This window comes from Chiloscyllium plagiosum, chromosome 3 (assembly GCF_004010195.1).
Source record: "Chiloscyllium plagiosum isolate BGI_BamShark_2017 chromosome 3, ASM401019v2, whole genome shotgun sequence".
In the NCBI taxonomy this organism is placed as follows: Eukaryota; Metazoa; Chordata; class Chondrichthyes; order Orectolobiformes; family Hemiscylliidae; genus Chiloscyllium; species Chiloscyllium plagiosum.
This window is the reverse complement of record NC_057712.1, coordinates 28,363,257-28,381,382: the sequence shown is the minus strand read 5'-3', so window position 1 is coordinate 28,381,382 and position 18,126 is coordinate 28,363,257. Positions and strand designations below refer to the sequence as shown.

General features: G+C 39.2%; 1 protein-coding gene across 5 annotated transcripts in view; it reads right to left on the bottom strand.

Annotated features, from left to right (window-relative positions):
• The window catches only part of myom2b (myomesin 2b), a 145,875-nt gene that overhangs the window by 83,119 nt on the left and 44,630 nt on the right, over nt 1-18,126 (bottom strand). For all 5 annotated transcript variants that reach the window (XM_043679203.1, XM_043679214.1, XM_043679173.1 and 2 more), the window contains exons 9-13: nt 12,408-12,572; nt 8,873-9,034; nt 5,867-6,008; nt 2,927-3,126; nt 508-561 (exon numbers count right to left, since the gene is read on the bottom strand). In XM_043679203.1, coding sequence (XP_043535138.1) covers nt 508-561; nt 2,927-3,126; nt 5,867-6,008; nt 8,873-9,034; nt 12,408-12,572 — 723 coding nt within the window. The remainder of the gene's footprint in view (nt 1-507; nt 562-2,926; nt 3,127-5,866; nt 6,009-8,872; nt 9,035-12,407; nt 12,573-18,126) is intronic.

Below are 18,126 nucleotides of genomic sequence, written 5' to 3'. Positions count from 1 at the left end.
CCTTCAGCCTTGTCTTAATTTTTACTGGTAATACATTAGAGATGTGGAATATATCCTGGGCTTTATTGAAGCTTGGATATATTTTCTGAAGAATGCTGCAATACTGCCTACCTATTGTACCAGATATCATTAGCTTAAAATGCTATACAATGTCATAAATACGCAAACAATTGTTAAGGAAGATTTTAGCTTGGTGCATGTGATAGTGAGTTGACAGTTAATTTTACATCTCACCAAACTTATATTTCTGTTCACTTCAATGGAAATAATCATGGATAGATTCAAAATCTACTCCAAGGAGCTTCTGGTCAGTTCCCCTCCATGCTACTTTCACTGAAACATTGGTCAATTTGAAATGAAATAATTACCTTCCATTACTCTGTTGAATTTGATATATACACACTTGTCAATAATGAAATATAACTTTTATTACTTCCAGGTAAACATTATTAAAAACAAATTATTTCCAGTTAAAAAGAGCCAAAAAATGAATAGAATCGAATCTACCTTCCAGCTCATCTTGGCTTATAACAATTTGTCGACTTGCATCAAAATAAATAGCTGAGGAAAGAAATAAAAATACCATTATACTGATTTCAGTAAGAAAACACTAAGAAAATCATGGAATCAAATGAAAAATAAATGAAATATTTAAACAAGGCTGATCACTTGTTGGTTTTCTCTTCTTAGAAAGCGATCAACATATTTTTGATGCCTTGATCAAGCGGACATACTGATAACATATATTTTCCACCCTGGAGCATGAAACAGGGCCTTTCAATACACACTGAGAAATATTCATTTCATGTCACCAATTAAATTGCTTGGAGTCCCCATTTATCATGTCATGCCAATAGTGAGGCACAGGCATGCACTTCCCCGTGTTATACTACCCTATAAAAAGTAGTGTAGCTGGCAAGAAGGCATCATGTCCAGTCCCAATCTAAGTGGTTTTCTTTCCTCTCTCTTCTATTGTTCACTTTTCTCCTGATGCACCTCATGTGATGTGTTCAGCACTTGATTGTCCCATAACATTTGAGTGACAGAGGAAGCTGCACCAAAAGGAAAGGGGTCAATTTCCCTCTAAATCCTGCCAGAAGCAGCGATGAGATTTAGTCGGAAACCTACTGCTAGCCCTGTTGAAAGGAGGGAACCTAGCAGGAGCTACCTACCCCAGATATTCCTCTCACAGCCCACACCCCACTCTGGTTCCACACATAATAAGGAAGAAACATGGAAAATCTTCAGCTGAATTGAAAGAAACACATTTTAATGCAGCTGCCTCCGCTTTGTAGTGTTGTAGCAAAAGTCCCATTGCAATATTACAAAGTTTCATTTTTGAGGAAAGGTCAGTGACCTGAAATTTTACCTCTGTTTCACTCTCCAAAGATGCTGCCAGACCTGTTTAGCAGTTTTTGCAGTGCTTTGTGTTTTTAATATAGCTTTCCAGCATCTGCATCAATTCTACCTTTGTATTGAGTTTTGCTCCTTGGGATTGGTGGGTTCCCCCTATCTGACAGGCCTAACATTGGAACCCTTCCCTGCAAATTGAATGAGAACCAGCCCAGCTCAGGTCACATTGAGGCCAGAGACCAAACCTAAACATAGCCTTTAACTCTAAAATGAAATTGGATGCCAAGAACAGTAAGCATTTGTATTGTATATGGAAGATCTCGACATTTCACAAGAGCCTATCAAATAAAATTTGAAATCGAGCCACATAGGAGATATTAGAACATGTAAATAAATACTTGGTTAAAAAGAGATATGTCATAAGGTGAATCTTAAAGGAAGAGAGGAGGAGGTGGTAAGGATTAGGAAGGAAATTGCAGACCTGAAGATTCAGGCAGCTGAGGGTATGGGCGTCAATAGTGGAATGATGAAAATTGGGAATGTGCAACAGACCAGAATGGAGGAGCAGAGATATCTGTGAAGATATGTTGGGCCCTGAGGAGGGTATAGAGATAGAGGTCATAGCAACATTTAAAAACAATGAGCACTTTAAAATTGAGGCATTCTGAGTTCTCGAGTCAGTGTAGGTCAGCTCATTGATAAAGGTGAACAGTAGTTGGTACATGTTAGGATACAGGCAGTGCAGTATTGGATAAACCCAAGTTTACAAGTTTACATGACAGAGGGCCAGCCAGGACAGCATAGAAATAATCAACTCTACAGGTGAAAAATGAGAGTTCAATAACAGATAAGCTGAGGCAGGTGGTGACTGATGATATTTGAAAGAAAGCTGAATGAGGGTCTTGGTAACGATTAACAGCAAATCCAGTGAAGATCTGCTCCCACAGTGATTGAAAGGATGTAGAATGGACTACCGTTGATATTCATGATAAATTGTGATGATTAAAAAGGAAATGTATGTTTAGGAAATAGGAGTATGGAAGGATATTAGTAATACCTGGAATTAGTCCCATTTCTGCTCTTTATGCATGGACACAACTTGGAATGACTTGAGTAGCAAGTTATCCTATATATAAGGAAAACCTTTTAAAATTTATTACATTTTCCTCCCCTTTCTATCCCACAGATTCAACTCACTGGTTCTGTGGCACCCATATATGCACTAAAGTAGATAACCACAAGAATTGACAACACCTTCAAACAAGATTAAAGTTCCACAATTAGCCCTGAACATTGACCTAATGTATTGAAATTGGGCTAAGAACATGGGATTTATCATAACGTCAATGTGGATACATCCAAAGTCTCTATCCTTTGATTCTAGTGTAGTTTTATGGGCATTGCCTGTCATTTCTCACACTTATTTTTAACTGTTTTTCAGTGCCTGGTACATGAAGTGCTGGTTCCTCATTAGAAATATGAGCATTAACTATTCTGGCCCAAGAACATAATTATTTAACAAAAACAGATTCAACATAATTATTTAGTGCAGACTGTGAACGAAGATACTCACTTTGCAGCCTAGCCAAATCAGCAGGGTCAAGAGCTGTCACTGCATCAGTAATTCTGGAAGGTCTGCTGATACCACTCTTGTTTACTGCTCGCACACGGAAAATATAGGAACGTCCTTCAAACAGACCAGTCACAGGATATTTGCAAATTTTAATTGGGGCATCATTGCACTGAATCCAGTTATCACTTCCAGCTTCACACCTACACAAGAAAATTCCATGAGAAGCACGGGAATCTACACAAAAGCCCCTCAGGAAAATCCTGAGCGCGAAGATACATTTTTTTTGTCAAACTGACATTGCATGCTTGCTTTGGTCCAAAATATCAAATGAGCTTATATTTTGTTTTGTATCATCTTTGCGTAAAAGCTATTTACATATACAAAGACGATAGAGCTGCAGAATCCCATTCATGGTGACCACTAAAGTTGTACTAATCTTGTTAACAATGCCTCAAAGACTATCCCTAATTCACAGTCTCCCTTTGTGCTGAAATATACTTTCAATTTCTTTAAATCAACAGGGCATGGTAGTAAAGGGCACACAAGCAGCAATGCTCAGTACTGTTTGGCTCCCAGTGTGGGCTACATGGAATTGAGAGATATCAAGGCACATTGTTGATAAGGAAGTAATTGGATGGAAGCACTACTTACTTTTGATTATGTGTCTCCTAAAAGCCGCTATTGGTGGCTTCATTGTGTGCTATCCCTTCATCAAAATAGTTATGAAACACAAGGACAATCAACAGCAATTATTGAGGAAACATGAGGGCACATATATCATCATGGAATGGTTAAACACAGAAAGAAATCATTTAGGCAATCACGTCTAATCTGACCCTCTGAAAGGGCAATTCACTGATTGCCACTCTACTTTCTTCTCCTTGTAGTCCTGAGCTTTCTTCTTTTGCAGATAGCAATCCAATTTTCACTTAATTGCCTCAATGGAACATACCTTTACCAGACTCTCAGGTTTTAATTCCAGATGCTTATCATTGAGTGCAAGAAAACATTTTTCCTCTCGACACCATTCCTTCTTTTGTCAAGTAACTTAGATCTGCACCCTCCAGTCTTCAATCCTTCCACTAGAATGTGTTCACATCTTCCTTAAAGTGTGGCACATGAAACTGTACACAATACACCAACTGAATTTTGACAATTTTGGCTCATCATAACTTCCTTGCTCTTATACTCTGTGCCCCTCCAAATAAAGGCTAGGATATAATATTTATTTGGTCTTTCTGAGTTCTTCCTATCAACATTAATCACGTCCCAATTCACTAGTTAAATTAAATTTCATCTGCCACGAGTCCACCCATTTCACCAATCTGTCTACATTCCTCTGGGGTTCTACACTATTCTCTTCTCAGTTCATAATCCAAGTAATGCATTACTTAAATTGCGATCCAGGTAATAAATATACATTAGGATGACCAAGAATCCTGACACCAGCTCTTGAAGAATTCTGCATAAACCTTCTTTTAGACTGAAAAACAGCCCTACTTTCAGTTTCTTCAACCAAGTTTGTATCTATGTTGGTACTGTACCTTTTATTCTTTTAGTTATAACTGTGTTCTCAAATCTGTTGTGCAGGGTTTTAACAAATGCCCTATGGAAGTTCATGTACACTCCAACAGCAATAACCTCATCAACTCTCTTTGTTACCTTATCAAAACACTCAATTAAGTTAGTTGGACATTATCTGACTGTTACAAATATCCTGAAATTATTTAAATTAATTCTTTAATTATAAGAAAAGCCAGCACATATTTAAAGGGCAACTGTATTTAACTAACTTGTTGGAGTTTCTGAAGAAGATGTTTAAAACAAAAGGCTCTTTTCATAGGACTGCAAAACAATAAAGGAAATGACCAAGTTATAGACATGCCTTTTACAGAATAGAGAATCATTGTTATCACGGATTTATAAAATGGTGACATTCCACATGACTAACAAGCAACAAGTGTAGAAATAGGGAGTAATGCAGTACAAACTGCACAGGGAAATTAAGAGATCACTTAAAACAGGATGATATTTAACAGCTAGTTTTGCATATAGTTGTGCGATTGGTTGTGCATTATAAATATGTGGAAGAAAACAAAAGGTTGTGAGCTGGCCAGAATTCAAATCTCAGCCAAGATTACTTTCTCCCTGTCCAACAACCTATTGAGATGAATTTATTCATTGTTATCTTCATTAAAACCCTTATCATCACCTGACTAAAGGCCGGGTACAGATGATTCTGATTCTTTATTAAAAAAATCCCAATTTGGAAAAGTGATCGTGAGCCCTTGAAAAGGATCTTCAATGGGATTGATGAAAATACTTAACCTGGGATTGTATTCATTAGAGTTGAGAAGGTTGAGTGGAAATTTAATAGAAACTTACAAGATAATGCATAGCTTGGAAAGGGTGGACGCTGGGAAGTTGTTTCCATTAGGGGAGACTAGGACCCATGCACATAGCCTTAAAATTAGAGGGGGGATAATTTACAACAAAATGAGGAGACATTTCTTCAGCCAGAGAGTAGTGGGCCTGTGGAACTCACTGTCACGGAGCACAGTGGAGGCCTTGAAGTCACAGTTGGGTGACTTCAAGGCAGAGATTGATAAATTCTTGATCTCGCAAGGAATTAAGGGCTGCAGGGAGAGTGCGGGTAAGTGGAATTGAAATGCCCATCAGCCATGATTAAATGGTGGAGTGGACTTGATGGGCAGAATATCCTTGCCTATGTCTTATGGTCTTAACCTATTTTTCTAATTAGCCTGTTCAGAGATGTTATTACACACTTCTGGACCAGGTGGGACTTGACCTTAGGCCTCCCAATCCAGGTGAAGGGATACTGTCATTGTGCCACATAGTATTTGACAACTTTGACACGACTCCATTAGCCAGACCTTCTCCTACTGGTAATATAATTGGCATTTATGATGGCAATCATACCGGTCAACAAAATAGCCAATCACAGGACTCTCTTTGGTTACGTTTGGAGGTTTCCAGGTGAGGATGACATAATCCTTGTTAGCATCATAAAATGTGACATCCATTGGGGCTCCTGGAGCTCCTACTATTGGGGCATCTGCATCTGTAAGCATAAAAAGCATTTGAGTAAGAAAGGAAAATAATCCCATCAACCTTCTCTTTGTCTCCTTGTATGATGTGTGAAGCCAGTATTAATTATCTCAAAAATGTTCTCTGAGCTTGCAAACAGGTTTGTAAACTATTTCCTCAAGGGAGCAGAAAACTCACATATGGTGTTATTTGGAGAAGGGGGGTCATCTTCTGGGAGTGTGTTAGGATCGATTATCAGAGGGGAGCAGAAGCAGCACAGGCAGGTGTCTGCCCTCGCTGGGCTCCCTTCAAACCATTGAAAATGCACTTCATTCCTCAGGAGGGATAGCCTCCATGAGCCTAACATATAGAATGGTTTTGCAAAACAATGATTTAAAACAGAAAAATGTCCTTCCATATTAAGTTCTAAAAGTTAATTTGTTAATTTGAGAATGGAATTTCCACACCGGCTCTTCTGGTCAGCTGTCATAACTTTAGCAGATCTACAAAAACACTGGAAAAATTACTAAACCTGGAGCTTTTGCAGACATAGGAGCAAGAATAGGCCATTTGGGCCCATCAGCCTGCTCTGCTAGTTATGGTTAATCTGATTTGCAACCTTTTTGATTTTGATTTTGATTTTATATTCAAAGTACAGAAGTACTGTGAAAAGTGTATAATGTCACCACACAAGGTGCCATCTTAGGTACAAGTAGCTAGGTACAGAATCGTAAGAACAAGGTAGAAAGAAAGAACAAAGTTAAAAGCTGACCATTGCAATTAAAGTGTAGTGTAAAACATATGAAGTAAAGTTAAAAGTTACAAGTTGCAGACCTTGTCAGTTTTAAGTAGAAGATAAAGAAATAAATCTGAAAGTTTAAGCATTACAGTCTATCTTAAGTGCTTAGCCACATTGGGACTGACTCCACTTTCTTGGACAAAGCTACCAAAATTATGGCAACTGATTTGGAGAACCCACATAGAACTAAATTATGTCAATTTAAAAGGAACAGATTTTGACGTGGTATCCAACTATAGCAGAAAATGCTTTGCCAGTTCACTATAAATTTTCTTTAATATTTGAGCACTCTTGAAATTCATCATGAATTAAATCAATCTCTGTTGCCATTCCCAGGAGTTTAATAGTTGTCTTTTAAAAGACAGAAAATTCATTTGCCATTGAAAAAGTGACCACCAGGGAAATGGAGCCATAGGCGAGGACAAAACAAAATGGAAAAGTAAACTGAACTGAGTTCTCACATTAAGACATTAAGACTGAAAAATATTTTGGAGAAATTAATTTTATACCAAAAAAATTACATTTTGCAATTAAACTTTAGAATTAAATGTGGTGGGCAACAACTGTAAGACTCTACATACCAAAGGAGATTGCCTTAGATAAGTTTAGTCCTTTTGTAGATGCCTTTGATATTTATTCATTTTACACAATAAAATAGTTAACAGATTAAGTTTTGCATCTGAGCCTTTTATTACAGTTTGTAGCATGTGCTAATAATATCTAATATAAAATCAATAAGGAAAGTCACAGAAAATTATTAGGGTGTTTTATTTAATTTTAAAAAAAGACTCTTGGACAATAGGGTGAAGGTGAAGATGAAGGACCCAATGAGGAATGGTCTGATTGTAATGTATGTACCTTTGTGGCAAAATATATTTTGTAACCTCAGCAGTTGCTTATGTGTGCTTGGAACATTCAATCTTTAACAAAAATTCAAGCATGTGTCTATGTTGGATTAATTCTTGGCACATAGTCATAGGAACTCAAGCTTTGTCCATAAAATGTGCACACAAAGTACCAGAAAATCAGAAGATGGCAGTATGGCAAGTGAGTGGAAAGATCAGGGTTCCCACAAGGTGCAAAAATGGTTCACAGCAGAAGGTCTCAGGATAGGCAAAGCATCTGGATTCCAGAAGTCAAGCAAAATGTTTTGGTTTGAAATGCTTTGAATAGGCTGGGGCTGTTTTCCCCTGGAGAGTTGGAGGCTGAGTGGTGACTTCATAGAGGTTTATAAAATCATGAGGGGCATGGATAGAGTGAATAAGCAAAGTCATTTTCCTCAGCTGGGAGAGTCCAAACCTAGACGGCACATAGGTTTAAGGTGAAAGGGGAAAGATTTAAAGAGGACCTGAGAGGCAACTTTTTCAGGCAGAGGGCAATGCATGTATGGAATGAGCTGCCAGAGGAATTGGTGGAGGCTGGTACAATTACAGTATTGAAAAAGCATCTGGATGGGTACATGAAGATGAAGGGTTTAGAGGGATATGGGCCAAATGCTGGCAAATGGGACTGGATTAACTTAGGGTATCTGGTCAGCATGGACAAATTGGACTGTTTCCAATCTGCTTAAATCTATGACTCGAAGTGGACATCTTGTCCATCTCACTTGGAGCATGCCCGATTTTTGGCTGCGGAGAAGACCCTGTGTAAACCAAGGCTAAAGATTCCATGGCTGAAGGCCTGGCAGGTACCAGAGATATGTCCCTCCAATGGGTCTTGTGCCCGGGTGCACTATAGTAACTAGGTGCTCTCTCACCATTACAACCTGCAGTGCCCAATTAATCAATGAAGCCATTGAGAGGAATGTGTGGAATTTAAAGCTTCAAGGAGAGCTCAGAATAACATCTGCTAGCTATAATGACAGTTCAGAGCTGAAACATATCACAGCAGTTTGTGCAAATTCTGCAAACCTAGTGAATGTGTTAGTGGATTGCACAAGAAGATCCATTGCATATCATTGAGTAGATCATGTGACTTCCCCTCTGATGAATGCTAATACATAACTGATAACAATAAAGTGAGGAAAAGGGAAATAACAAAGTTTGCAAGGAGCCAACAAAACTCTATACAAAGGTGGAGCAAAAGACTGAATTCCACACCTCGGACAAATAGATAAGCACTGTGCTGGGAAATGCCACCTCTCGTTATCAAACGTGTTGTGTACAGTCCTTCATCATCTTTATTCAGATGAGGTAGAGTCAGCGTGGCAGTGCAGTCACTGTACTGCATTACAGCCCACTTGGACTTCTTTATTTCAACATCTGGAAAAAGCAAAAGATTTCACAGATCACAGGCAGAACGGATGCATTGCAGCCCAAATAATTGAACTGCAGCACTTAATACATCACTGATGCAGTTCAAAACAGAAACATTATCTTCGTAACTGGAACTGGTTCATTTCATCTAACAACATGATGCTCCTCAACAATTGCAATGTATGTTTTCCAGACTGTATTCGGGGTCAGGAAATGTTCTCCTGAGCCCCACTTATTCTGAAGGTGCTGCACCATTTTTCAATGGAGATCAATTTCAGAATGCATGCTTTGTGTGCCATTTAGGCTCAAACCTGGCATTGCACACCAGTTTCGCAAAACAAAAGTCCCAATTAGCTAAAAATGAAACTTGAAACTTGAATAGTGAGCACCAGTTTCCCAGGTAGGCATCAGGTTGAAAACAGGCCCCTTGTGTTTCTGATATTTATGAGGTGCGTTCATAGGTCAGAGGTTAATGGGCTGGGCACATGCATTCCTGCAAACCACTTTCAGAATGGGTACTGTTGGAAGAAAATATTTCAATGAATCATTATCTTCATTGCAGCTTGTAAATCTTATGACAAAATTAATAAAAAAGTTTTAGACATGGGCTTCTCTTTTTCTCATTTTGTCGTGTTAAGTGATGCAGAAAATCATCTTAGAGAATGGAAGAAAGGAAAAACAAGGACAAGGTCACAATTTTCAAGTACCTCCACAAACTTGAAATAGTTTTGACTGAAATTGAAAACAAGATTCTAAAGGAAATGGTCAAGGTAAAATTTTGCAATCTCTTCTCATGGAGAGTGAGCTTATAAACTATGGATAGGTTTTATTTGGGAATCAGTCCTTCCATATGCTAACTATGTAAATACTTGGGTAACAAGGAAGATTTCTATTGTTGCTATTTGCGACTAAACAAATTCTTTAGCTGAGATTTGTTATTTTCCTGTTACAATGAACCAGAGAAAGCAAAAGCAAACGAAAACAGGATATCTGATTAATCCCTACAATTTAGCAAACACATCTGTAAGGAACGTCATGTTCAACAATGCAGGTCACTTAAACTGAAAGCTGCCAGAATCAAGCACAATGTCCATACACAAAAAGTCCCCCCATGACTTGTGTTCTATTGAAGCAGTGTACATGACGATCACCAGCGTGTGATTTTATCAATGACAGGCTGATAGTCCAAGTGTCTTGTGCTTCCAAGTTCAGACAAATTTACATGCTAAAGAATGAGTCGCGAGTGCGGTGCTGGAAAAGCACAGCAGGTCAGGCAGCATCCAAGGAGCAGGAGAATCAACGTTTCAGGCAAAAGCCTTTAATCAATAAAGGGAAGTCACCATAGTCCTGCGCGCTCACTAGAGAGAGAGGCGACTAACTGTGGGAGTTAACCTGAGGGTCACCATTCCACAGGCAGGGAAAGAGGTCGAGAAGGAGAGTCCTTTGTGGTAACCTCAGCCAGTGTGGGAATTGAATCTGTGCTGAAGGTGATACTCTACATTCCAAACCAGCTTTCCAGCCAAATGAGCTAACTGACCACCCAAAACTACATTTGAGAACCTTTATGCTGCTTTTAATTTAAAGTGGACACTATCTTTCTGAAGTTTTTGACCAAAAACACAATGGAATAATTGATATAGGAAAGGGTTTTGTTATTTGCTCATGGGATGTAGGCAATGCTGTCCATTTATTGCCCCTCTCCAATTGCCTAGATGGCAGTCAAAAGGCACTGCATTGCTGTGGTCTGGGGTCACTTGTAGGCCAGACCAGGTAAGGATGATAGTTTCCTTCCCTAAAGAACATTAGTGTACCAGATGTGGTTTTATTGGCAGCCAACACTGAGGTCATGGGCATCATTTGGACAGCTTTTTTCAAATATTGAGTTCAAATTTCACCACCTGTCATTGTGTGATTGGAACTGATGTCCCAAGAATGCTAGACTGGGGTTCTGGATTATTTGTTCAGTAACTTTATCACTATTCCACTGCCTCCTCCTGAGCTCAGCATTACAACATCTGCAAGGAACAAGGAAGTAAATGTACTAAGATGGACCTTCATCAACCGAAGTGACTTTTAACAAAAGGACTAAAAATGGCTGCTGTGATCGCCTGGCCAGATTGAGTCAAGCTCATGAAGCGATTGGTAAATGAGGATCAGCCTGAGCCAAAACCAACATTGCCCTAAGAGGGCATTGAAACTCAAATCTGTCTCTTGTAATTGATTCACTCCTTTCTAAAATATTTTGAGATGAAAAAAAAACATGATTTCCCCTCTTCATCTGGTTGTAACAGCATCTGAGTTGAAAATGAAACTGAACGCTCATTAACAAACATCCCAGCTTCCAATCTTCAGTTAGAGAGAAAGCATCAATAAAAGATGAGCCAAGGAGAACATTGGGGAACTATATTGAGGAACTCCTACAACAATGTCCTGAGCCTGATGTGACCAGTCTGCAATACCATAGGCATCTTGCCACAATGGGCCAAATAGTTACCTCCTGTGCTGCTTCTTTCAATGCTTGTACATCAGTAATGACGGATCTACAACTGAAGAAATTTTATTTTGTAAGCATAATAAAAAGTCTTCACCTCATGAAAAAATTAGGATCACATCTTTACATAGTATTTTTCACTGTCTCCCAATGTCCCAAAGCAGCCTTGGAACACATGTAAGGAATAAATATTGACCTAAGGGAGAATGCCACCTAAATAAATAGGTGGGAAAAAAATCCTCAGATTTTCTAAAATCTGTCACTTGTAATAAACATGTTGAATTTCTAACGATAAATTATTTCAGGAAATGTCTTTGCTGTCACATTACAAAATTGACCCACCAGCTTGAATGGTAGGAAATTCTGACAATCAGACAGTAGCTGGAGTTTCACTGTGGTATTCCATATACCAGCAAAGAAGCCACACTCACACAGAGTGAAGGTGCAAGGAGCCATAATATTGTAAATCTGATCAATGCTCTATGTGATTACAGATCCTCACTGGTATATGCAATTACTAAAGCATCTTGTAAAACAAAACTCTAGTGAATTTGTATCAAAACACGGCCACAAATTTTTTCCCCTTTGTAAACCATTGGATAAACTCACTTCACCAGATTTGGCGATTTATGAAGGAGTTGACTCCAACCATAAAAGTACTTAAATCTCCATGAGACAAGGCATTAAATTTCTGCAGGCTGGTTTTGACCTGGCTGGGTATCAGAAGCAGGAAGCTTGGAATGTAAAACTCTGCAGGGACAAGAATTTGCAACCACAGAAGTTTGAGACTAGTCTCCTCTTCGCTACCGTTAGCTTATTTTAACAGATGCACACTTCCACAAATATCACAAGTGAAAACCAGTAAAAGACTTGCTCACAATTACTGACCATCTCTGTACCACACAACTTCTGGCTGTAAACGGTGAAGGTTTGGTGTAAGGATCATCCGGCAGGACAATATCATTGTCTCTCCCTCAGTGCCAAAGCTCACACCAAATTTCTCACTATATTGAATATCTATGTGTGTGAAAATCGGAGGTGACAACAGAGGTACTGTGGAAAAAAACATATAAAACAGGTTAGCAAATACAAAATAGATTCTAATACACATTTAAAAGATTTTCATTAGAAAATAATTTCTCTACTCAGTAGGGTTTCAAACTGTATTTCTTCAGCAGGGTATTTCCATATCAGAACCGAGTTACATATTTATAATTCAGGGATATTTTCTCCTATACAATTGATATTAATTTTCTTAAAGGACTATAATCAAGAATTGGAAAATGCAGCAAAGAATATAGGACGTATCAAGAACAAGGGTGCAGAAAATGTCCAAACTCGAGGTGGAGAGAATATAGATTATGCAGGGAAGGAAAGATAAAGGAAAGGTCTTGAGGTATGAGGAAGTAATGAGTTACAGTAAGAGTTTGTGCATTGATTGTTGAAGGAAAATTTGCAAGTTTGGAACCATACAGGTCAGAGAATAAAATAGCTTTTTTTGCTCCTGAGAGCTGAGACCATGGTGTATGATGTCAAATAGTGTGGTAAATGTTGCCTCTCCATATACTTTCAAAAGGGACGTGGGATGAGATTGCATTATATGGAAGATAAGGAGCAATGTGCAGTCCACATTTTTGTGGCCCTTGTCATTTGTGTTAAACTAACACTTGGTCCATGTGATCTCTTGGACGGGATTTGACTGTTGCAGAGGGACAAAGAAGAATATTCTAGCGTATTGTTTTCCTTCATCAGTCCCTTCTTGATACACCTAAGAGATTACTCAGATGAGGAAGTGGGAGGTGAAGTGGCTGTGGACCTGCATTTAACCATGAAAATCCAGTCATTCTGGTGTCTGGGATAGACTTCATACACCAGTTAGTCTTTTCCTGTAGGTTAATTTTATGTATTTATACAACAATGCTGAAACATCAGATATGACTCAAATCTCATTCAAGCAGAGCTCGCTGATGAGAGTAATGGATGGATGAATACCTGTACATTCATTGATTATAACACAAAGACAAAGTAGAACAGCCCAAGAAACTAGAAAAACTGGTAGAGGACTATTCAGACAGTAATGACCATTGCTGACTAAATGACAGAAGAAAGTCAGGCAATTAAGATTGGTACATAGAGGTGAAAAGAGGTTATCTGTCAGGAAATTATATTCAACAGATAGTCACCTTGATTTGTGATGTCCTTGTGGCTTTAAGAGGTGTATTTTATCCTGTTTTTTGTTATGAAAAGAGGTTGAGTCAGAGGTACTAGGCCATCTTTTCCAAGCCAATAAAATAAACAACTTGTGAGGCTTTGGGTTATTTTTTAAAGTTGGAACAGTAGAAGCAGCTTGAAAGGATAGAGTCAAGCTCCCACAGAACCAGGATTTTAATGTAACTTTCTGTAGCTGTTGGGGTTTGGAAGCTACTATAGATCTCTCCCTGCTACTGCAAAAATGTTTGAGTTCTCTCTCTCCCTCTCAGAGCTTTCTCTTGATTTTTTTTCCTCCTAGAAAGGAGAATTGCATGTAAGACAATCTACTTTACTGAATTTATCTTCGCCCAAGGTGTGTTTAGTGAATATTATTATTTGGGAACAGCTAATCAGTGGTAGCTAACATACATATGATCTTGCTAAGTATTTTGATAGAGTTACAGTCAAGCTTTTTAAAAATTTCTTATTTTGTCAGTATTTGACTGTAGTTTATGAATAAAAAGTGTAAATTTCGTTTCACCCGGTAGTTTGACCAATCAAAGTGCATCCAGAACACAAAGCCTTACATTTGCTTTCTAAAATAAGAAAAAGGTGAAGTCTAGGTTATCTTCTTAATATTTTCTTTTGGGGGTGGGATTCGGTCTGGTCCATAACACATTACATTAGTAAAGGAAGAAATTGATACAATTGATGTAACATAGTTATTTAGAGCAGTTTCCACTCATTTAGCTTTTAATAATAAAATGTGTTTTCTGCTTCTTTTCATTCAGTATTTTTCTGAAGGAAAGTTCATCAGAGAATCTGCTTCAGATATTGTTTGTGTATGTGTGTCTGTGTGCGTGTGTGTGTATGTGCGCACACGTGCATGTAGTAGGGCACAGTAAATTCTCAATTTCCCAGACCTAAATTACTGAGACAGACTCGTTCTTTCATATTACTTAATTAAAAAACAGCATTGACTTATTTCTTCCTGTTATAGCATTCAATATAATGAATCAATAATCTTTAAAGATGGTTAATTTCCAAGAGACCAAAATCCTAACTATATATTTCTGAGATGATGCAGGGTGGTAATTAGGATGAAGAGTACATGTCTGGACAGAAAACTGTGTGTGAGCAGCAAAGCCAATCTTAATTTTTCAATGAATCCCCAATATGCCTGTTGGAAACCACCTGGAGGTTTAACCATTAGATGAAGTATTATTGGAAGAACATTATGCTGCTGAAACGTTTCATCTGGCAATCATCAGGACAGAGATACAAGAACACCAAAAATCTAAGGAAATGACTTATACTTTATGAGAAGAGGATGCTGATTGGTTAGAAATTGTTTGTTGACTGGTTGAAGTGTTGCCATGGAAAATGCACCAGTGAACTGTTAACTGCCAAATATTTGTTTGAATTCAATCCAGGCAAATTGAGTCTGATTGTTAAAGGCAATTGCCCACAGAGCAAGCACCAGAGAATGGCTGACCCCTTAGCTTTGGTTTTGTTGAAGTTGGCATCATGCTTGGACGTGATATTGCAGTTAAAAAGGACAGGGCCTGCATGTGAATACATAATACAATAATATACAACACAATACAGCACAGGAACAAGCCTTTTGGCCCACCAAGCCTGCGTTGATTCCTGATCCTTATCTACATCCACTACTTATTGCTCATGCAAAGTTTCTGTCCATCTGTCCACCTCCCGTTCATGAGTCTATCAAGATATGCCTTAAACGTTGCTAATGTACCAGCTTCCACCACCTCCACTGACAGTTTTGTGAAAAGTTTTCCCTGCACATCTCCACTAAACTTTCCTCTTCTCCCATTGAAGCCATGCCCTCTTGTAATTGACCTTTCCACGCTGGAAAAAACCTCTGACTATCCACCCTATTCATGTACCTCATAATTTTGTAGATCACTATAAGGTCGCCCCTCAGCCTCCATTGTTCCAGGGAAAACAATCCAAGCTTATCCAACCTCTCCTCATAACTAAGACCCTCAAGGCCAGACAACATCCTAGTAAACCTTTTCTGTTCCCTCTTCAAAGCATCCATGTCCTTCTGGTAGTGTGGCAATCAGAATTGCATGCAGTATTCCAAATGTAGCCTAAAGTTTCTTACAGCTATAACATAACTTGCCAACTTTTATATATAATGCTCCTACTGATGAAGGCAAGTTTGCTGTATGCCTTCTTGACCACCTTATTCACCAATGTTGCTACTATTTGAGATCTGTGGACTTGTGTTTCCAAATCCCTCTGTATGTCAGTGCTCCTAAGGGTTCTGCGATTTATTATATAATTCACACTTGAATTTGATCTTCCAAAATGCATCACCTCTCATTTGTCTGGATTAAACTCTATCTGCCATTTCTCTGCCCAAATCTGCAATATATGTATATCCTGTTGAATTCTTTGTCAATCCTCTTCATTCTCTGCAACTCTGCCAATTTTGGTGTCATCTGCAAACTTACTAATCACACCACCTACTTTTTCCTCCAGATCATTTATCCATATTACAAACAACAAAGGTCTCAGCACTGATCCCTATAAATACAACTAGTCACTGATCTCAATTCTGAAAAGCACCCTTCCACCGCTGTCTGCCTTCTATGACCAAGCCAGTTTTGTATCCATTTAGAGAGAAAATGCTGGGAAATCACAGCATGTTGTCAGCATCTGTAAGGAGAGAAAAGAGCTGACGTTTCGAGTCTAACTGACCCTTTTTCAAAGCTTTGACAAAGGGTCAGTTAGACTCGAAATATCAGCTCTTTTCTCTCCTTACAGATGCTGCCAGACCTGTTGAGATTTCCCAGCATTTTCTCTCTAGATGGATAAAAAACTGGCTTGGTCATAGAAGGCAGACAGCGGTGGAAAGGTGCTTTTCAGAATTGAGATCAGTGACTAGTTGTATTTATAGGGATCAGTGCTGAGACCTTTGTTGTTTGTGATATGGATAAATGATCTGGAGGAAAAAGTAGGTGGTGTGATTAGTAAGTTTGCAGATGACACAGACCTGTTGAGATTTCCCAGCATTTTCTCTTTTGGTTTCAAATTCCAGCATCCGCAGTAATTTGCTTTTATTTTGCAACCATCTAGACAGCTCCTCCAGATTCCATGAGACGCTACCTTCTGTACCAGCCTGCTATGAGTTGCCTTATAAAATGCCTTAATAAAATCCATGTAGACAACATCCACTGCCCTTCCCTCATCAAACATTCTTGTCACTTCTTCAAAAAACTCAATCAAGTTGGTGAGACATGATCTTCCCTGTGCAAACCCATGCTGCCTTTCATTAACAAGTCCGCTCGCTTCCAAATGTGAATACATCCTAACTCTCAATGTCTTCTCTAACAGCTTACCCATCACTAACATCAGGTTCACCAGTCTATAATTACTTGGATTATCTCTGTTTCCCTTCTTAAATGAAGGAATAACTCTGGCCATTCTCCAGTCCTCTGAAACTTCAGCTGAGGCCAAAGAGCAAGCAAAGATATCGCTTAATCCTCCAGCTACTTCCTCCTTTGCCTCCCACAGTACCCTGGGGTGACATGGTGCCTCACAGCACCAGGAACCTGGGTTCAATTCCACCCTTGGGAAGTTGCCTGTGTGGAGTGTGCACATTCTCCTTGTATCTATATGGGTTTCCTTTGGGTGCTCTAGTTTCCTCCCACAGTCTTAAATGTGCAGGTCAGGTAGATTGGTCATGCATAAATTGCCCATACTGTCCAAGGATGTGTAGGTTAGGTGGCTTAGCCATGGGAAATGCAGGGCTAGGTGGATAGGGTGGGTGGGATGCTCTTCAGAGAGTCAGTGTGAAAGTAATGTGCCTAAGGGACTGCTTCCACACTGTAGGAATTTTATATGCTCCTGTCTAGCCCTGGGGACTTGTCTACCTTAATATATTTCAAGACATCCAACTCTTTCTTCTTCATTATGTTGGCCTGCCCAAAAGTATTCACACACCTTTCCCTTACCTCAACAACCCTCATGTCCTCTCTTTGGTGATTGGTGATGGAAAGAATGCATTAAGGACCTCACCCACTTCCTCTGGCTCCATACATAACCTCCCTCCTTTATCCTCGAGAGGGCCTACTCTTTCCCAGCTACCCTCTCGCTTCTAATATATGGAGAAAATGCCTTGGGATTCTCCTTAACCCTACTGGGCAAGGTCATCTCATAGATCCTTTCAGCCCTCCTAACTCGCTATTTGAGCTCCTTCCTACTTCCTCTATAATCAAGGACAACGCCTCATCTTCCGCCTCGGAACACTTCAACCCCAGGGCATCAATGTGGACTTCACCAGTTTCCTCATTTCCCCTCCCCCCACCTTACCCCAGTTCCAACCTTCCAGCTCAGCACTGTCCTCATGACCTGTCCTACCTGCCAATCTCCCTTCCCATCTATC